The sequence below is a fragment of the Ursus maritimus genome, unplaced genomic scaffold (assembly GCF_017311325.1).
Source record: "Ursus maritimus isolate PB19 unplaced genomic scaffold, ASM1731132v1 scaffold_4, whole genome shotgun sequence".
NCBI classification, from domain to species: Eukaryota; Metazoa; Chordata; class Mammalia; order Carnivora; family Ursidae; genus Ursus; species Ursus maritimus.
Genome location: NW_024426552.1, coordinates 68,389,355 through 68,404,902, shown reverse-complemented (window position 1 = coordinate 68,404,902; position 15,548 = coordinate 68,389,355). Strand labels below are relative to the sequence as shown.

General features: G+C 61.2%; 1 protein-coding gene across 12 annotated transcripts in view; it reads left to right on the top strand.

The window, feature by feature from the left end:
• TNK2 (tyrosine kinase non receptor 2) overlaps positions 1 to 15,210 on the top strand; it is a 47,650-nt gene extending 32,440 nt beyond the window's left edge. For 5 of the 12 annotated variants that reach the window (XM_040621377.1, XM_040621375.1, XM_040621371.1 and 2 more), the window contains 12 exons: positions 888 to 1,040; positions 1,540 to 1,817; positions 3,278 to 3,404; positions 3,814 to 3,960; positions 4,043 to 4,137; positions 9,073 to 9,267; positions 10,671 to 10,762; positions 11,327 to 11,371; positions 12,063 to 13,417; positions 13,520 to 13,615; positions 13,778 to 13,905; positions 14,388 to 15,210. In XM_040621377.1, the coding sequence (XP_040477311.1) occupies positions 888 to 1,040; positions 1,540 to 1,817; positions 3,278 to 3,404; positions 3,814 to 3,960; positions 4,043 to 4,137; positions 9,073 to 9,267; positions 10,671 to 10,762; positions 11,327 to 11,371; positions 12,063 to 13,417; positions 13,520 to 13,615; positions 13,778 to 13,905; positions 14,388 to 14,394 (2,718 nt within the window). In that variant the 3' untranslated portion in view covers positions 14,395 to 15,210. Of the gene's footprint in view, positions 1 to 887; positions 1,041 to 1,539; positions 1,818 to 3,277; positions 3,405 to 3,813; positions 3,961 to 4,042; positions 4,138 to 9,072; positions 9,268 to 10,670; positions 10,763 to 11,326; positions 11,372 to 12,062; positions 13,418 to 13,519; positions 13,616 to 13,777; positions 13,910 to 14,387 lie in introns of those variants that run through there. The other 7 variants (XM_040621376.1, XM_040621378.1, XM_040621373.1 and 4 more) reach the window with 7 other exon arrangements.
• The last annotated feature ends 338 nt before the right edge of the window (positions 15,211 to 15,548 follow it).

Sequence of the window (15,548 nt, the reverse complement as noted above, 5' to 3'; positions counted from 1 at the left end):
CCAGGCAGATCTTTCCCCTCTACTGGGATGTTAATGGGGCTGGGCACAGGTCGAAAAGGGGCTTCCTCTGGACTCCACGCTCAGCTTTAACTAGACACATCTGTTTCTTTTTTTCAATTATAAAAATAATTATTATAAAACTTTGGAAGTTATATAAAAAATAAGAAAAAAACAATTTTTTGTAATACGCCACTCAGAGGAAGCAGAGTTAGCATTTCAGCTTAGCGAATTTTTACGTATGCACGGACCTATGTAACCACTGCCCCGATCATGATAGAGAACGGCCCCAGCACCCCAGAAGGCGCCCTCTTGCCCCTTCCACTGAGTATCCTCTTCCTCCAAGGGAAGCACTCTTCTGATTTTGTCACCATAGGTTCCTTTTTTGGCCATATATGTATATATTTTTAAGACTTTTTCATTTGAGAGAGAGAGAGGCAGAGCACAAGCAGGGGGAGCGGGAGAGGGAGAAGCAGGCTCCTCACTGAGCAGGGAGCCCGATGTGGGGCTCGATCCCAGAACCTGGAGATGATGACCTGAGCTGAAGGCAGACACTTAACCATCTGAGCCAGCCACCCAGGAGCCCCTTTTTGCACTATGTTTACAACATTTTCCTTCCACACCAAAGACATTTTTAGTGTTGCATTTTATGACAACATTTTAATATTCTGTCATCACACTGGTCATCTCTTATTTAACCTGGGCATTTCCCAGGAAGGGGAGGCTGCCCTGCCCCAGCCACGCCACAGGCCCCTGTGACGTGCTCACCCATCCAGGTGAACAGACCCGAGGCAGGGCTGTTTGGACTGAGTTGGAGGGAGGAGCAGGTTGGCTCAGAGTGTTGGGGCCTGGGGCCTGTCCTGACGCCTTCCCATGCCCACTCCGGGCAGGTGAGTGTGGCCGTGAAGTGCCTGAAGCCTGACGTGCTGAGCCAGCCGGAGGCCATGGACGACTTCATCCGGGAAGTTAACGCCATGCACTCGCTTGACCATCGCAACCTCATTCGCCTGTACGGTGTGGTGCTCACGCCGCCCATGAAGATGGTGAGTGCTGCGGGTGGCGGACGGGTGCTCAGGCAGGGTCTCTGCACCCCCAGATCTGCCCGTCGCCCTGCCTGCTCTGGGCTTCGTCCTTCCATCCTGATGAGGGACGCTTTGGTCCCCCACTGATGCGGCAGAGTGGCTCCGAGGGGCCTAGGCTGGTACCGTGTCCGCTGGAGCCCGTGTCCGTCTTTGGCTTTTGTTTGTGCTCATTGGCACAGAGTTGCACTCAGAGGAGGGGCTGGCCTTAGAGGTTCATTTTTAGAATTTCTAATCTGAGCCTCTGTGCGTTGCTTCTTTCTGGGCCTCGGGTTCCCATGTTACCTGGAGGGAGAAGCTTGGGGAGCTGGAGAGGTCCTAGAGGTCCCCAGAGGGCAGGCCAGGAAGGAGCATGGAGTGTGGCTCAGGCCTTCAGGAGAGGGCCCGGGAGCCCAGCATGGGGCACTGAGGGAGGAGCAGGGCTCAGCCACACTTACCCCTCCTGCCTCCCCCGTGGCCTCAGGTGACAGAGCTGGCGCCGCTCGGATCGCTGCTGGACCGGCTGCGCAAGCACCAGGGCCACTTCCTCCTGGGCACCCTGAGCCGCTATGCTGTGCAGGTAGCAGAGGGCATGGGCTACCTGGAGTCCAAGCGCTTCATTCACCGTGACCTGGCTGCCCGAAATCTGCTGTTGGCCGCCCGAGACCTGGTCAAGATCGGGGACTTCGGGTTGATGCGTGCACTTCCCCAGAATGATGACCACTATGTCATGCAAGAGCATCGCAAGGTGCCCTTTGCCTGGTGAGGGACAGGTGCCGCCGGCTCACAGGGCCTGGACCCCGTCCTGCCCTGTCCCGGTCCCTGCACACCCAGGCCTCAGAGCCTCCAGGGCTTCTCCAACCACAGTAGCCTTTGTCTTCTCTGGGCCCGGGGCGCCATTCTTGTGCGCAGTCCATCCGCCTGTCCATGTAGGAATTCTCTGGGCCTGTGTGCCAGATAGGGCAATGCACGGGGATGAGTGCTGTGGGGGCTCGGAAAGGCTTCCCGGAGGACTCCATAGGAAGCTCTTGAAATATCAGAAGTTAGCCAGGCAGACTGGTTGGCAAGGATGTCCCAGGTAGAGCTGGCCGCAGGCAGGGCCGGACCACGCTGGGCCTGGCAGGCTGACCAGGGACAGTCACCTGCACACTGAGGGGGTACCTGGCCCTGCCCTGGCCCCTCTCTGAGCTTCTCCTGTGCTGCGACCACCATAGTCCATTGGTTCTGGATGCACCTGAAGGAGTGTGGTCTCCTTGCTTTGGGGTGTGAGAAGCAGGGTTTAGTTCTCCTTGCCAGAAAATCCTTCTAACCCAGGATGCACAGCTCCCCTCATGGGTAACTGATTTTACATCAGGCTGACCACACATTCCGGATTATGCCTCTTGCTCTAGAGTAGTCAGTAGCACTGCCTTCAGACCCAGGCACCCTGGTTTGGGTGGTAAATGATAAAGTCCCCCTACGGTGGCACCGTGAGATGAGCAGATCATGGTTACTTGCATTTCACAGGTGAGAAACATGAGGCTTGGGGATCTTGAGGGACTGTCCCTGGGTCCCACCCCCTTTGAGTGGCAGGGCCAGCTCTCCAGTCCCAGGAGAGAGTCTCTGGTGCTGTGTTAGGTCAGCTTCCCATCACTGTGCCCCTTAGCCCACCCGGGAATACCCCTCTCCTGGCTCTGCTGAGGTGGCATTTCTCTGTCTCACCCAAAAGGGAGTTCCAGAGGGACTGTGGGATATTTGGGTGAAGCCGGTATAACTGTTTCCAGCCATTTCGGTTCTTCCTCAGACCCTATCCAAATTTTCCACCCACACCTTCCTGCTGAAATGACCCAAATCCCAGGATCCTGCCCCAAATCCGGAAATTGTCATCCTCCCACCACAATTAGAAAACAGCCTGAGATTTTATCCCCTCTCCTCCCCCTCACCAACTCCTGGAGCCTCTGACCTTTCCCCCCACTGCTTCCCTGACCTGCAGACTTCACCCTCATCCCACCCAGGCTCCGTGGGAATAAAGACATGAGCACAGATGATTTTCTCCAAGTGTGTGCATCCCACAGTCAGTGAGTCCTGTCCCTGTTCACTTAGCACGTGTCACCAGTGCCTGCTGCTGCTGAGCCTGGCACACAGGCCCACAACATGCTGTTGAGGGAATGTTTTATGTCCGTTGAGCTGCTGTGGGTGGGCATGCTCTGAGAGGCCTTCTGTCTGACCCCTGCCTCTGCCAGGTGTGCTCCTGAGAGCCTGAAGACACGCACCTTCTCCCATGCCAGTGACACCTGGATGTTTGGGGTCACACTGTGGGAGATGTTCACCTATGGCCAGGAGCCCTGGATTGGCCTCAATGGAAGTCAGGTGAGGGGCTGGAGATGTGCGCCCTACAGGATGGGTGGGGGTTGATTGGATTCCTGGCTCCCAACCTGGCCCTGTTGGAACTGGCTCTTACTTCCTAGGGCCCCTGTCCCCCTTGCCCTGTGTCCGCATATGACCCCTCAGCTGAGTAGAGAGAAGGGCCCCCAGTGGTGAGGAGAGGGACAGACTAGGGCTTGCTCACATTCTTTTCCCTTGCCATGGCCACCTACCCAGAGGCCCCAACCAGAGTGTAAGGGTCAGGGGCCCGGGGATAGGCTCCTGGAGACAGACCGTTTCTTCGGGGTGCAGGCATGGTGGCCCCCAGCTCCAGTGGTTCCATGGGCTGGAGGGCAGGTGGGAAGTGAAGAGCTGGGTGCTCTGCTCGGCTCACACTGCACCGTCCCACCGCCAGATTCTGCATAAGATTGACAAGGAGGGAGAGCGTCTGCCACGGCCTGAGGACTGTCCCCAGGATATCTACAACGTCATGGTTCAGTGCTGGGCCCACAAGCCAGAGGACAGACCCACCTTTGTGGCCCTGCGGGACTTCCTGCTGGAGGTGAGGGCTGGTCTGCGCCCCGGGGCTGGGGTATCCAGGCAGGGGTCAGGCCCAGGCTGGCGTGACCTGTCTCTGCCCCCAGGCCCAGCCCACGGACATGCGGGCCCTTCAGGACTTTGAGGAACCAGACAAGCTGCACATCCAGATGAACGATGTCATCACCGTCATTGAGGGAAGGTAGGGAGCGCGGGGCTGCACCTGCACTGCCTGGAAGGGCGCAGGGTGGGGGTGGAGGGGCCTGCTGGCTGAGAGCTCTTCTGTCTCCAGGGTTCCCATGACAACACAGGCTGGGGGAGCCTGAGCTGTGCAGTAAGGGGAGGACGGGCCTGGCTTCGCTCTTGAGCGCCTGGGGTTAAGTACCAGATGCTGCCGCTCCAAGGGAATTTCCCTGCCCAAGGCCACCTCCTTTACCCTTTTCCCACTGGGCTCCAGCCCTGGCTGTGTGGGTCATAGCCAAGCTGCCGTTATGGTGAGGCGTAGGAAGTGGCCCAGCTTGGCCTCGGGGCCACAACTAGGGACTCTGGAACTCCTGAACATTCCTCTCATCTCCCCCTTCCCTTCTCGCCTCCTCCCAGGACAGGGACTCTTGACTACCCACCTGGGTGCCTGTCAGTACCCCAAAGCAACCCAGCCTCTTCCTGCAGCCTCGGCCCTCCCACTGAGCCCCACTGCCCCCTCCTGGGGCTCCCCTCCATTCTCTGCTGGGCTGCCCACCTGGGCTCCTTTGCCCCCAGTCCCCATCTCAGGGCCCTCTGTTCCTGACCCCTCCCTCCCGCCAGACACCTGGGATGCTTGTCTCTGCCTCCAGGTGGCATCTCCTGAGTCACGTCTCCTTCCTGTAGCCCCTGTTGGAGCCCTTCTGCCCAGGAGGCCCTACCCACCACTCACCCCACCCTCTGTTATCTGATCCCCAGGGCGGCTGAGGAACTGGTTGGGGCAGGGCAGGCTTGAGGTGCCTTTGGGGTAGGGGTGAGCATGGAGGACCAGGAAGAGGAGCAAGGCAGAGGGAATCCCCTCTGCTCCCAGCTTCTGTGACTCAGGGCCAGGCAGGCATGGGGGCAGGGGTCGCTTCCCACAGAGCCCTTTCTACCTGGACCTCAGGTTTGGGGGTCTGGGATTCTTAGTTAAATCCTATGCCTCATGGGGGTTGGTAAGAGACGAGAGCTTCTGGGTTGAGTCAGAGTGATGGAGTAGGTCTTGGAGCCCAGGATGGTTCTGGAGGAACATGACCTGCCCCCACTGTGGCCCCAGCACCTCCTCCCCAGACCAGGGCTCCCCTAGCCTTTGGGCCCAGTATCTGGGAATACAAATGAAATATCAACGAGTTGTGGGGGTGGAGGTTTGGGGGGTAAGTGGTGGTGGACAAAAGCAGAAAACTCTTAGGATGAGAGAGGCCCAGGGGTCAGGAAGGAAGATAGTCTCTGGATTTGGGGCTGGGGGCCAGACGGGACTATAGGTATGGCTCTCTGGGGAACATTCTAGAAATAGGAAGATGAGGGTGAGGGCCCATCTGGAGGGGCATTGCAGGGCCTTAAGTCAGAAGTCTGGATCTATACCCATTCCTATCTCTAGGAGCCTGAAGACCTTGGACCTGACCCCTCTTGTGCACTGTAGCCCTCAGGGCTTTGTTCCCCCCATCCCTTGCTGTCAGCGGGGGTCCAGTGTTCCCCAGGGGGTGACTCAGTTGCTGCTTGTGTTCTGGGTGTGTGTCTCTGGAGCCGGTGCCCTGGGTTACCACCAGAGCTAGGCGGGCAGCAGGTGGGGCCCCGGGGGAGCCACTCCTCTTGGGAGGCACCCTGGTCGTGCCCTGCCCCACCCTTGCGTCCCAGGCTCGGGTTGGCCCCAGCTGCTGGCCCTGCAGCGGCCTGCCAGTGTGGGCTAGCTGGGCTCCTCCTCCCGGGCCACGGCCGACTTGGACCACAGTGCCTGCTCGTGGTTCCTGGAGCTGCTCAGGAGGTGGGAGGTGAGGGGCAGGAGGCCACAACAGCCGGTGAGGCTTTGGGGATGGGCCTGTGTGCGGGTGGTTCCAGAGCTTTCACTCTGCCCCCTTGTTTTCTCGGTGCCCAAATGTCTCTGTGTTTGTTTGGCTGACTCTGTCTCCATGTCTCTGGGTGGAGGGGTTGTCGGTTCACTTGTGGCTTTTGGGGTCTGGGCTTGTACGTGTGGGTCTCTACTTCCCGTCTGCTCTTAGCCGGGCTCTCAGCTCTCTGGTCCTCCATCAGCCCTGGATTCCTTTTGTGGAAGCGGTGCCGGTGTTTGTTTCCAGGTCGAGTCTGGGATCCCCTCGTCCCCAGCTCAGTGCTTCTCGGGGCGCCAGTTAGTGGGCAGGGAGGGGACACCAGACGTTCTGTCGTGCTTGTGAGGTGCTGTCTAGATGGAGGAACAAATGACGAACGGGTCTTTTCCGGGGGCTCTTGCTTCGAAGCTGGGTGGCCAGGAGCACTTCCATGTTCCGTTTTGATAGAACCAGAGAAGGGAGACAGGTTTTGAAATCTGTCTTCGGGGCCCTGGCCTGGCCTGGTTCCCGGAGCCTCTGCTTGGTCCAGAGGCGGGGGGTTGTCCCTCAAACCCAGGGGCTGCCTGGGTCACTCAGAGAGAAGTGGGTGGGGGCCGTGTTTTGAGCAGAATGTTTATGCAACATTTATCAGCCGTTTCTGGACTGGACCACCTTAGGCCAGGACTGGGACAGGGGGCTGAGATTTCCAGAAGCTGGTCCCAAATAGAGCAGGGACAGCCTTAGGCAATTCTCAGCTCAGGCCTTGGTTTCCCAGGTGCCCGTCTGCTTCTTGCCTGTCCCAGGATGCTGGCATGCAGCAGGAAATAGAAAGTTCTCGCTGGAGGTGCTGGGCCCTTTTCTCTCTCCCCCGGGGACTTCTGTCTGCACCGCAGTGTCTGCCTATGGTGGGCCTGACCCTCCCGTTGCAGACTCTGGTCTGTTTTTTCGGGGGAGTGGGTGTGGCCAGTGCAGGCCGGGTGGGGAGGGTGGCCTTTCTGAGCCACTGGCACCTGGGTCCCACCAAACCATAGAGGGGGCTAGGCAGGCAGCGCAGTATAGCATTGGCCATCTCAAGAGTTACATCTGTGCCCTCTCGGGAGGATGCTGCTTCTGAGTGTGCTTGGGATGTGACTTCCGAGGGTGTCTCTCTTTCTTTCTTCCACATGCCCTGTCTCCCAACTCCCCTCCCCCAGGAGCAAAGTGTTTGTGGGAAATGATGTCGGGACTCCCAGCAGTCATGGGGGCTCTTGCCTCGGCCATACCTGTAATAAGGGGAGGTGGGTTGGTGTCTCTCACTCTCCGAAGCGGGTCCAGAGGAGCCGCTGTGTGAGGACTTTGGCTGTGCTGGCAAAAGGAAAGGGGCGGAGGGGCTCTCTGTTCCTCCTGCCAGTCTGGCCTTGCTCAGGGTCCACAGGGAGGACATGGTCACAGGGCAGACCTGGCCTTGGACATGATTCCATTCTCCGCTGAACGACCTCTCTGCCTCGGCTGCCTCCCTCACCCAGGTTAATGAGCACCTCCGAAGAGGGGTGGAGAGCGGAGTCCAACGTCCAGCCGGGGGTTGGTGTCTGAGAAAGTCTGTGGAGAGGCACGCAGAACCCAGGGAGCCAGCTGGTGCAGGAGGGAGGGGGAGAGCAGCAGCGGGGTCCCCTGGTGGCAGGCATCCCTCTTCACCCCTGCTTCATGGGAAGACATCAGCCTCAGCCAGCTCCCAGCGGCCGGAATGGCCCTACTGTTTTCCGATGGGCTTTGTCCGTTCTTGGGTGTTGTCCTCTCTTCTTCCTTCCTCTCCTGCCCTTCCCACCCCAGGGCAGGGTGTAATCACAGGGTTGCTGTGTCTGGTGGTGGGCTGGTCAGTGGCCCTGTTTATAGGGAGGCTGGGCTCCCAGCCCTCCCCTGCCCCACCTCTTGGCTTCCCAAGCACTGCCGTACTCGTGGGGTTCGACTTGTGGTCTGCAGAGCAGGTGATGCGAGGTCATGCTGCTCCCAACGGGCCACATCACCTTTCAGAGGAGGGTCCAGGAGCTCCGCCTCCATCCCCCCTCGGCCCCTGCGGTCTGGCTCCAGTTTGGAGGAGACCTTTACGCTCCCGGCCGCGTGGATGGGGTTGCCTGGGTAGGCACACATGTCCGCCACAGCGGCATGAGGCTGTCATTCTGTCTGCCTAGCTCAGAGCCCGCCCACGTTGTCAGGTGTGAGTGATCCTGGTGACAGATGCAGGAGCCACAGTCTGCCATTCGAAGTGTCCAAGAGGGCCTCCTCCTGCCCTGACCCCCACCCCAGGCCGGGCTGAGGCTCCATCAGCAGAGGTTTCTTGTCAGATCAGAGTGAGGGGCTGGTGGTCCCACAGTCTGGCTACACTGGGAAGCTGGGTCCCTTTCTAGACTTCGTATTTAAGGCAAGAGTAGAGTTCCCCAGGAGACGGCTGGGGGTAAGGGGGAGGGTCCCACAGCCCTGCCTAGAGGTTGTGGAAGGCACTGGAGATACAGAACCGGTGATGGGACAGCGTGGATTGCTTTGAGTGCTTCCAAATGCACGAGGGGCTGCGTGCAGGAGATAGAGTGTAGTTGGAGGGCTTGGCTCCAAGCCCAGTGCTGAGGCTGTGGTGCTCCTTTGGACCCTGCAGCTCAGGATGCCCGGAAACTGGGCTGAAGAGCAGGATTCGGTGGCCAGAGGGTGGGGGTCCAGGCCTTGCCAGGAGGAAGGAGGTGAGGCAGCTTTGTAGGAAGGGTGCTAGCTTGCAGACTAACAACAGAATTTGAATCCTGGGTCTGCTACGATCTGTCTGGGAACTGTAGGCAAGTCCTGTCACTTGTTTGAACCTGTTTCCTTATTTGTAAACTGTAGGAAAAGCTGTCTGACCCACCTAGGTATCTTGGGGTAAGGTGTGTGCAAACAGCTGGGGCCTGTACCGGGGGAGTGACTGGTCATGGGGCAGACAGGCTCATGGCAGACCACCCTGGTCTCAGGGCCGTAGCCCTCAGGCCCCGTTCTGTCAAAGTTGTCATATATCATGGCTAGAGAGCTTGGTATGAAAAGGATCCTGCTCCCTGCCCCCCCCCCCCCCCCCCCCCCCATCACGCCCTGGCGTTCATCATGTCATCTCTGTGGAGCAGGGCTGAGAATTACTGGTGGCGTGGGCAGAACACTCGGACGCTGTGTGTGGGGCCCTTCCCGCGCAACGTGGTGACCTCCGTGGCTGGCCTGTCGGCCCAGGACATCAGTCAACCCCTGCAGAATAGCTTCATCCACACGGGACATGGCGACAGTGACCCCCGCCACTGCTGGGGCTTCCCCGACAAGATCGACGAGTGAGTGTGATTGGGGGTAGGGGGTTCTCCTGTGGCTCCAGAGTCTGCAGCCCCTCCCTGAGCACACAGGCTCTCGCTGGCTTCCAAGGTCCTTGTCACAACTGTGGGGCAGAGGGTCTCACTGCCCAGAAGCTGTTCCCTGTAGACAGAACCGGGATTAGGATCTTCAAAGGATGGAGACACACTTCTCTTTGGTGGAACCCCTGCCGGCACACTGGCCTTAGGAAAAGGGACTTGGGGACAGCCTTTGGAAGGGGCTCAGCAGGAAAGCTGTCATGTTCCCCAGTGTTTGTGTAGTAGCTTCCCACTCGGCTGGTGGGGTCCCGGACACTGAGCCTGCTGGCCCGGGGGTCAAGTGAGCTGGTGTTCCCAGACCTGCAGGCGCAGAGAAAGAGCTCCCTGTGGGGAGACTCCAGAAGGAAGGTTAGGCAGCACCCCAGCTGCCTGCTCACTCTGTGCCTGGCAGGGGGGGTTCAGTCTCCTTTAAACGAAAGGATGAGGTCACTGGGGGGCATCTGGGGAGGACAAGAGAATTAGTCACTTCCTGAGTGCCTTGCCCCAGCGAGCCACCTGGCCGCTCCTCTCTCTACCGGCCCCAGGGGGCTTCCAGGCCACCCTTTCTCCTCTGACTTCTCCTGACGTTCGGTTCTGCCCTGAGAGGTGCTGGGAAGTAGGCCTTCCCCCTTGCCCTCACACCAGAGCGCAGCCCCCGGCGGGGGGCAGCTGGTGTCTCTTACCTCCCAAGAGCCAGGCGCGGGCCTGAGGGTATTGGGGCGAGGTATGTAGACGCCCTCCGAAAGGAGGCCCCGGCGCCCTCTGCCCTGCTCCTGGCGTGCTGTAGCCAGCCCAGCCCCATTCCTCCAGGCTTTAATCAGCCCAGTGACTAAGTCCCAGGGCCTGACAATCAGCACAGGGCTTGAGAGGGTGAATCGGGAGCAGGCCAGGTGGCCCAGCCCCTCTTCCACCTGGCAGTGGGGCAAGAGGGTGCCTCTGGCCCACCCTGACAGGGTAGTGCGGCCGGGGTGCGTCAGAGGAGTGCGCCCACAGGTGGCTGCCAGGCGTGGGAGGGGTGCCATGGCAGTTGCGGAGGGCCATCTCTGCTCCTGTGGGGTATTCTTGGAGCCTCTTCGGCCCAGGCCTTTCAGCCTATAGTCAGAACTTCTGCCCTGCCCTCTCTCCTTGACACCTCCCCTGGGTACAGTCTTCGGGGAGCTGCAGGGAGTTGGAAATCCTGTGCTCCCCACCCAGCTCTGTGCGGGGCTTGGGCAAGATAGGTTCCCTGCACGCCCTCGGGGCTTTATTCTCTGCCTGGCCCCGGGCCTCTCCTCCTGAGGTTTCCCCACTCTCACCACTGCACACTCTTCCCCCAGCCTCCCCCCTCTGATCCGGTTGTCTCCCCACAGACTGTACCTGGGAAACCCCATGGACCCTCCTGACCTGCTGAGCGTAGAACTGAGCACCTCCCGACCCACCCAGCATCTAGGAAGGGTGAAAAGTAAGAGCCCAGCTTGCCCCGGGTTCGTCAGCTGCCCAGGAAGAGGCACTGTCGTCTGCGAGCGCGCTGAGCCGGCTGCGCTGGCTCGGGGACAGTTGGGTCAGGGCTGCAGGGGGACAGCTGTGCCCCGGCTCCGGCTGGCTGTGGGGTGGGAGATGAGAGGCGGCTGTATCCGCCGAGGTGGGCATCTTCGGCCGGTCTCCTGTGTTGGCCGGCCTGCCTCAGCTTCCCTCCTCCCTCCTCCCCGCCGTGCTCAGATGCTGGCTCTCCTCACTCCCCCTAATCCTGCTGTCCTCTCCCGAGCCAAAACCACCCCACGGGCTTCCCGCTGGCCAGGAGCCCCATCCATCTCCCGGATCCTGTGCCTGTCGCTCCGGAACACAGTTTTCCCCATCCTGCCGCCCCACTGCTTCCCATTGCTGTTGGGTTCGTACGTTCACGCGCCCCTATTCACTGCCCTCTCTCTCTCTCCACACTCTGCCCTCTCGTCTGGCTGTCTTCCCTCCCCTGTCCTCTGTCTGTCCCGCTCTGCCCCTTCTACTCTCCGCATGGCCTTTCTTGCAGGGGAGCCTCCACCTCGCCCACCTCAGCCTGCCATCTTCGCTCAGAGTAAGTGGGGCTGCTCTCGATGCCTTGGCCCCTGCCCCCGTCCCCTCTCTCCTCTCATTCCTCCTCTCCTTCTGGAAGGTACAGAGCCCTGGTGGGCTGGCTGGCTGTGTGGGAGGGGACGTGGGGTGTGTGCTGTGAGCTTTTACTGCTGACCTTGGCCCAGCATGCCTGCCTCTCCCCCAACCCCCAAAAGCCTGGGCTTCGGGAGCAAGTGTGGGGTCCTGGCGCCCACCTCTGTGCCATTGCCTGGCCCTGCCGCAGTATTTGGGACCTGTGGGGGCTGTGTCTGGGCTTTCACGGTGCTTGGTCAGGAGTGCCTGCTGCCCTGGGTGGGGGGGGGGTGCCCTTAGCCCCTGCCTGCACTAATGGTGTGCCATAATGGGGTGGGGTAAGTGATTACTAACCGGGGCCCAGGAGCCCAGGGTATTTGGGGTCTTGTGTGTTGGGGTGTCAGGCAGCTGCGGGGTGTTGCTTGCTGTAGCTGAGACGGCGGCAGGGGCGCATCAGCCCGTGTGGAGCGAGCAGGTTCTGTCCTGTTTGAACAGGGTTGGTGTGCACTGAGAATTCTGGCAGCCGAGGGCTAACCTCTGGGGGCAGTGGGAGTGGGGAGTTGGGGGAAGATACATGCCTTTCTCCCCCGGTTCCCCTGCCTGACACTGCCTTCCTGTTGGGGTCTCCCTTTCTATCCTAGAGCCAACCTATGACCCCGTAAGTGAGGACCAGGACCCCCTGTCCAGCGACTTCAAGAGGCTGGGCCTCCGGAAACCAGCCCTGACCCGTGGGCTGTGGCTAGCGAAGCCCTCGGCTCGGGTCCCGGGCACCAAGGCAGGTCGTGGCGGCGGGGGCGAGGTCACGCTCATTGACTTTGGCGAGGAGCCCGTCGTCCCCGCTCCGCGACCCTGCGCGCTCTCGCTGGCGCAGCTGGCCATGGACGCCTGCTCCTTACTGGACAAGACCCCGCCACAGAGCCCCACGCGGGCCCTGCCCCGGCCCCTGCACCCCACGCCTGTGGTGGACTGGGACGCGCGCCCGTTGCCCCCGCCTCCTGCCTACGACGATGTGGCCCAGGATGAGGATGACTTTGAGGTCTGCTCCATCAACAGCACCCTAGTGGGTGCAGGGGTCTGTGCTGGGCCCAGCCAGGGTGAAACCAACTACGCCTTTGTGCCCGAGCAGGCGCAGCTGCTCCCTCCCCTGGAGGACAATCTGTTCCTCCCACCCCAGGGTGGGAGCAAGCCGCCCAGCTCGGCCCAGACGGCAGAGATCTTCCAGGCGCTGCAGCAGGAGTGCATGCGGCAGCTGCAGGTCCCGGCGGGCTCCCTGGGCCCTTCTCCCGGCCCGGCCCCAGTGGGTGAGGACAAGCCCCAGGTGCCCCCCCGCGTGCCCATCCCCCCGAGGCCCACTCGCCCACGTGGCGAGCTGTCGCCGGCCCCCTCAGGCGAGGAGGAGATGGGGCGGTGGCCTGGACCAGCCTCCCCTCCCCGGGTGCCTCCCCGGGAGCCCCTGTCCCCTCAAGGCTCGAGGACCCCTAGCCCCCTGGTACCGCCCGGAAGCTCCCCGCTGCCGCCCCGGCTCTCCAGCTCACCGGGCAAGACCATGCCCACCACCCAAAGCTTTGCCTCAGACCCCAAGTATGCCACACCCCAAGTGATCCAGGCGCCTGGCCCGCGGGCTGGTCCCTGCATCCTGCCCATTGTCCGTGACGGCAAGAAGGTCAGCAGCACCCACTACTACCTGCTGCCCGAGCGCCCACCCTACCTGGAGCGCTATCAGCGCTTCCTGCGTGAGGCGCAGAGCCCCGAAGAGCCGGCCCCCCTGCCTGGGCCCCTGCTGCTGCCCCCGCCCAGCACCCCAGCCCCTGCCGCCCCCACGGCCACTGTTCGACCGATGCCCCAGGCCGCCCCAGACCCCAAGGCCAACTTCTCCACCAACAACAGTAACCCAGGGGCCTGGCCACCAGCCCTGAGGGCCACGGCGCGGCTGCCACAGAGGGGCTGCCCTGGGGACGGGCCAGAGGCTGGACGGCCGGCAGACAAGATCCAGATGGTGAGTGCCGGGCCTGGCCGCCGGGTGGAGGGGCAGGGGCCCCAGGGCCCCAGAGGAATGGGCCCAAGTGGCGCTGACGGGTAGGTGGGTGGGTGTGCCCAGCTGCAGGCCATGGTGCATGGGGTGACCACAGAGGAGTGCCAGGCGGCCCTGCAGAGCCACAGCTGGAGCGTGCAGAGGGCTGCCCAGTATCTGAAGGTACCGCCACCTCCTGCCCGCTCTGGCTTGCAGGGGCCCTGAAGACTGGTGCTGCCGCTCTCACCTCCCCTGCCCCTCCCCACCCTCCCGCCTCCGGCTCTCCGCCCCCTCCCAGTGCGCTTCAGCCCCGCGTGTCCCATGGCCGCACCCTCTTCCCCTCAGGTGGAGCAGCTCTTCGGGTTGGGTCTGCGGCCGCGAAGCGAGTGCCACAAAGTGCTGGAGCTGTGCGACTGGAACCTGGAGCAAGCCGGCTGCCACCTTCTGGGCTCCTGCGGCCCTGCCCACCACAAGTGAGTGAGCCCCGTCCCCTCGAGGAGCCCTGTCCCGGAGGACACCTCGCGGGCCACGCGTGGTCCGGGGATGCGGGGCTCCCCAGCCTGGGGTGGGGCAGGCAGCCCGATGCTGGGAATGCAGACAGTTCTGGCTGAACACGGTTTCTCCTAAGCGCCTTGAGACTTTTTAGCCCCTTGGTTCAAATGAACTAATGAGTAAAAGAGGGAGCCGGAGCCTCTCCTCCCGTGGGGGTCATTTACAGCGCCTGTTGTGCAGTCTGATAGTGTAAGAAACGTTACTGCTGTTCTCTTTATTATTACTGTTATTAAAGATAAAAGGCATCCCAGGACGATAAGTTCCAAAATCGTTGCTGACTTTTCAACTGATTAGCCTAGCTCCAAGAGGCCTCCTTGTGCCCACCCACACTAGACGCTCCCTGTTATGTTGCATCGGCCCCTCTGTTGATAGAGGGGCTTTCTGGTTGTTTCCCGTCCTTTAGGCGCTGAGATGTCCAGAGAGCCAGAGGGTCTGCCCTGAAGGAATCACTTGAGCCTGTCCATCTCACAGGGGTGGGGAGAGACCCCGCTCAGGCCTGGAGGACCTGCTGCCACTTGCTGCTCCTAGTGGCGGAGCCAGGCCAAGGCAGTAGGAGACCGGGAGCCCCGCCTTGCCGTCCCTCCCTCACCCAGTGCTGTCCCCACAACTTTGGATCAGCCCTTGGTACTCTCAGCCAAGGGGTGGGAAGAAGCCCTGTGAAGGCAGGCCTGGTGGCGGCCTCAGCAGGCCCTGCAGCTGACCTGCCTCTGGCTCCAGCCCCTGGTGTGGGGCCTGTGGCCGGAGCGTGTCCCCAGGCTCTGCCCACGGGGAAGCCAGGCTTGACCCGTGCAGGGAGGATGTGTTGGCCACACAGAAGGGCGGACCAGCACCCAGCAGGCCCTCCCCGGGGCAGGGCCCTTCTCCAGGGATCCCCCTGGTGGGCAGTTGGGGTGTCGGAGAGAATGTGACTTGTGGCCTCGCCATGGATACGTTATGGGACTTGGCTGGTCTTAGGATCTTGTGCCTGGAAATAGCCCTAAGTGGCTCAGGAAGCAGAGCAAGGGTGCCAGATTGTTCTCTGGCAGGGACCAGGGCCCAAGGCCCCAGGGTTGGAAGGAGACCAAGGGGGCAGCTGCCCTGGAGGGACACCAGAGCTTCCTCTTTGACCCAGCTCCTCCCCTGTGCTGTTCCATGTTTTCTTGCCAACGTCTGCCGCCAAAGTTGCTGCCCCAGCTGTGGATCCCTGCTTCTTCCAGAGAAATAAAGCTAGTTTCTATTTTACGTTACTTACTTGTGCCTGCCTGTTTCTTTGCCTCTTGGTCAGCAGCCCGAGGCCCCAGGGCTTCCCAGGCCACCATCTGTCCGGCCAGCGGGCCTTGTGGCGCCACCTGTGGGCAGAGGGAGGAAGTGCGGCCTGGGTGAGCCTCGGGGCTCCCTCCCCTTCAGGGCTGGCAGAGGGCAGAGCCCCCCCCCCCCCCATGTAGTCACGGACTCACAGTCCCCATGTTCTTGCTCTAGAGTTCCCAGAAGCAGGGTATACAGCCAGAGAGAGCTGGAGCTAAACCAGAAACTTCCGAAATAAGGAAAGCTTCAGTATGTATTTCAGTTTTGGTTTTCTATTTCC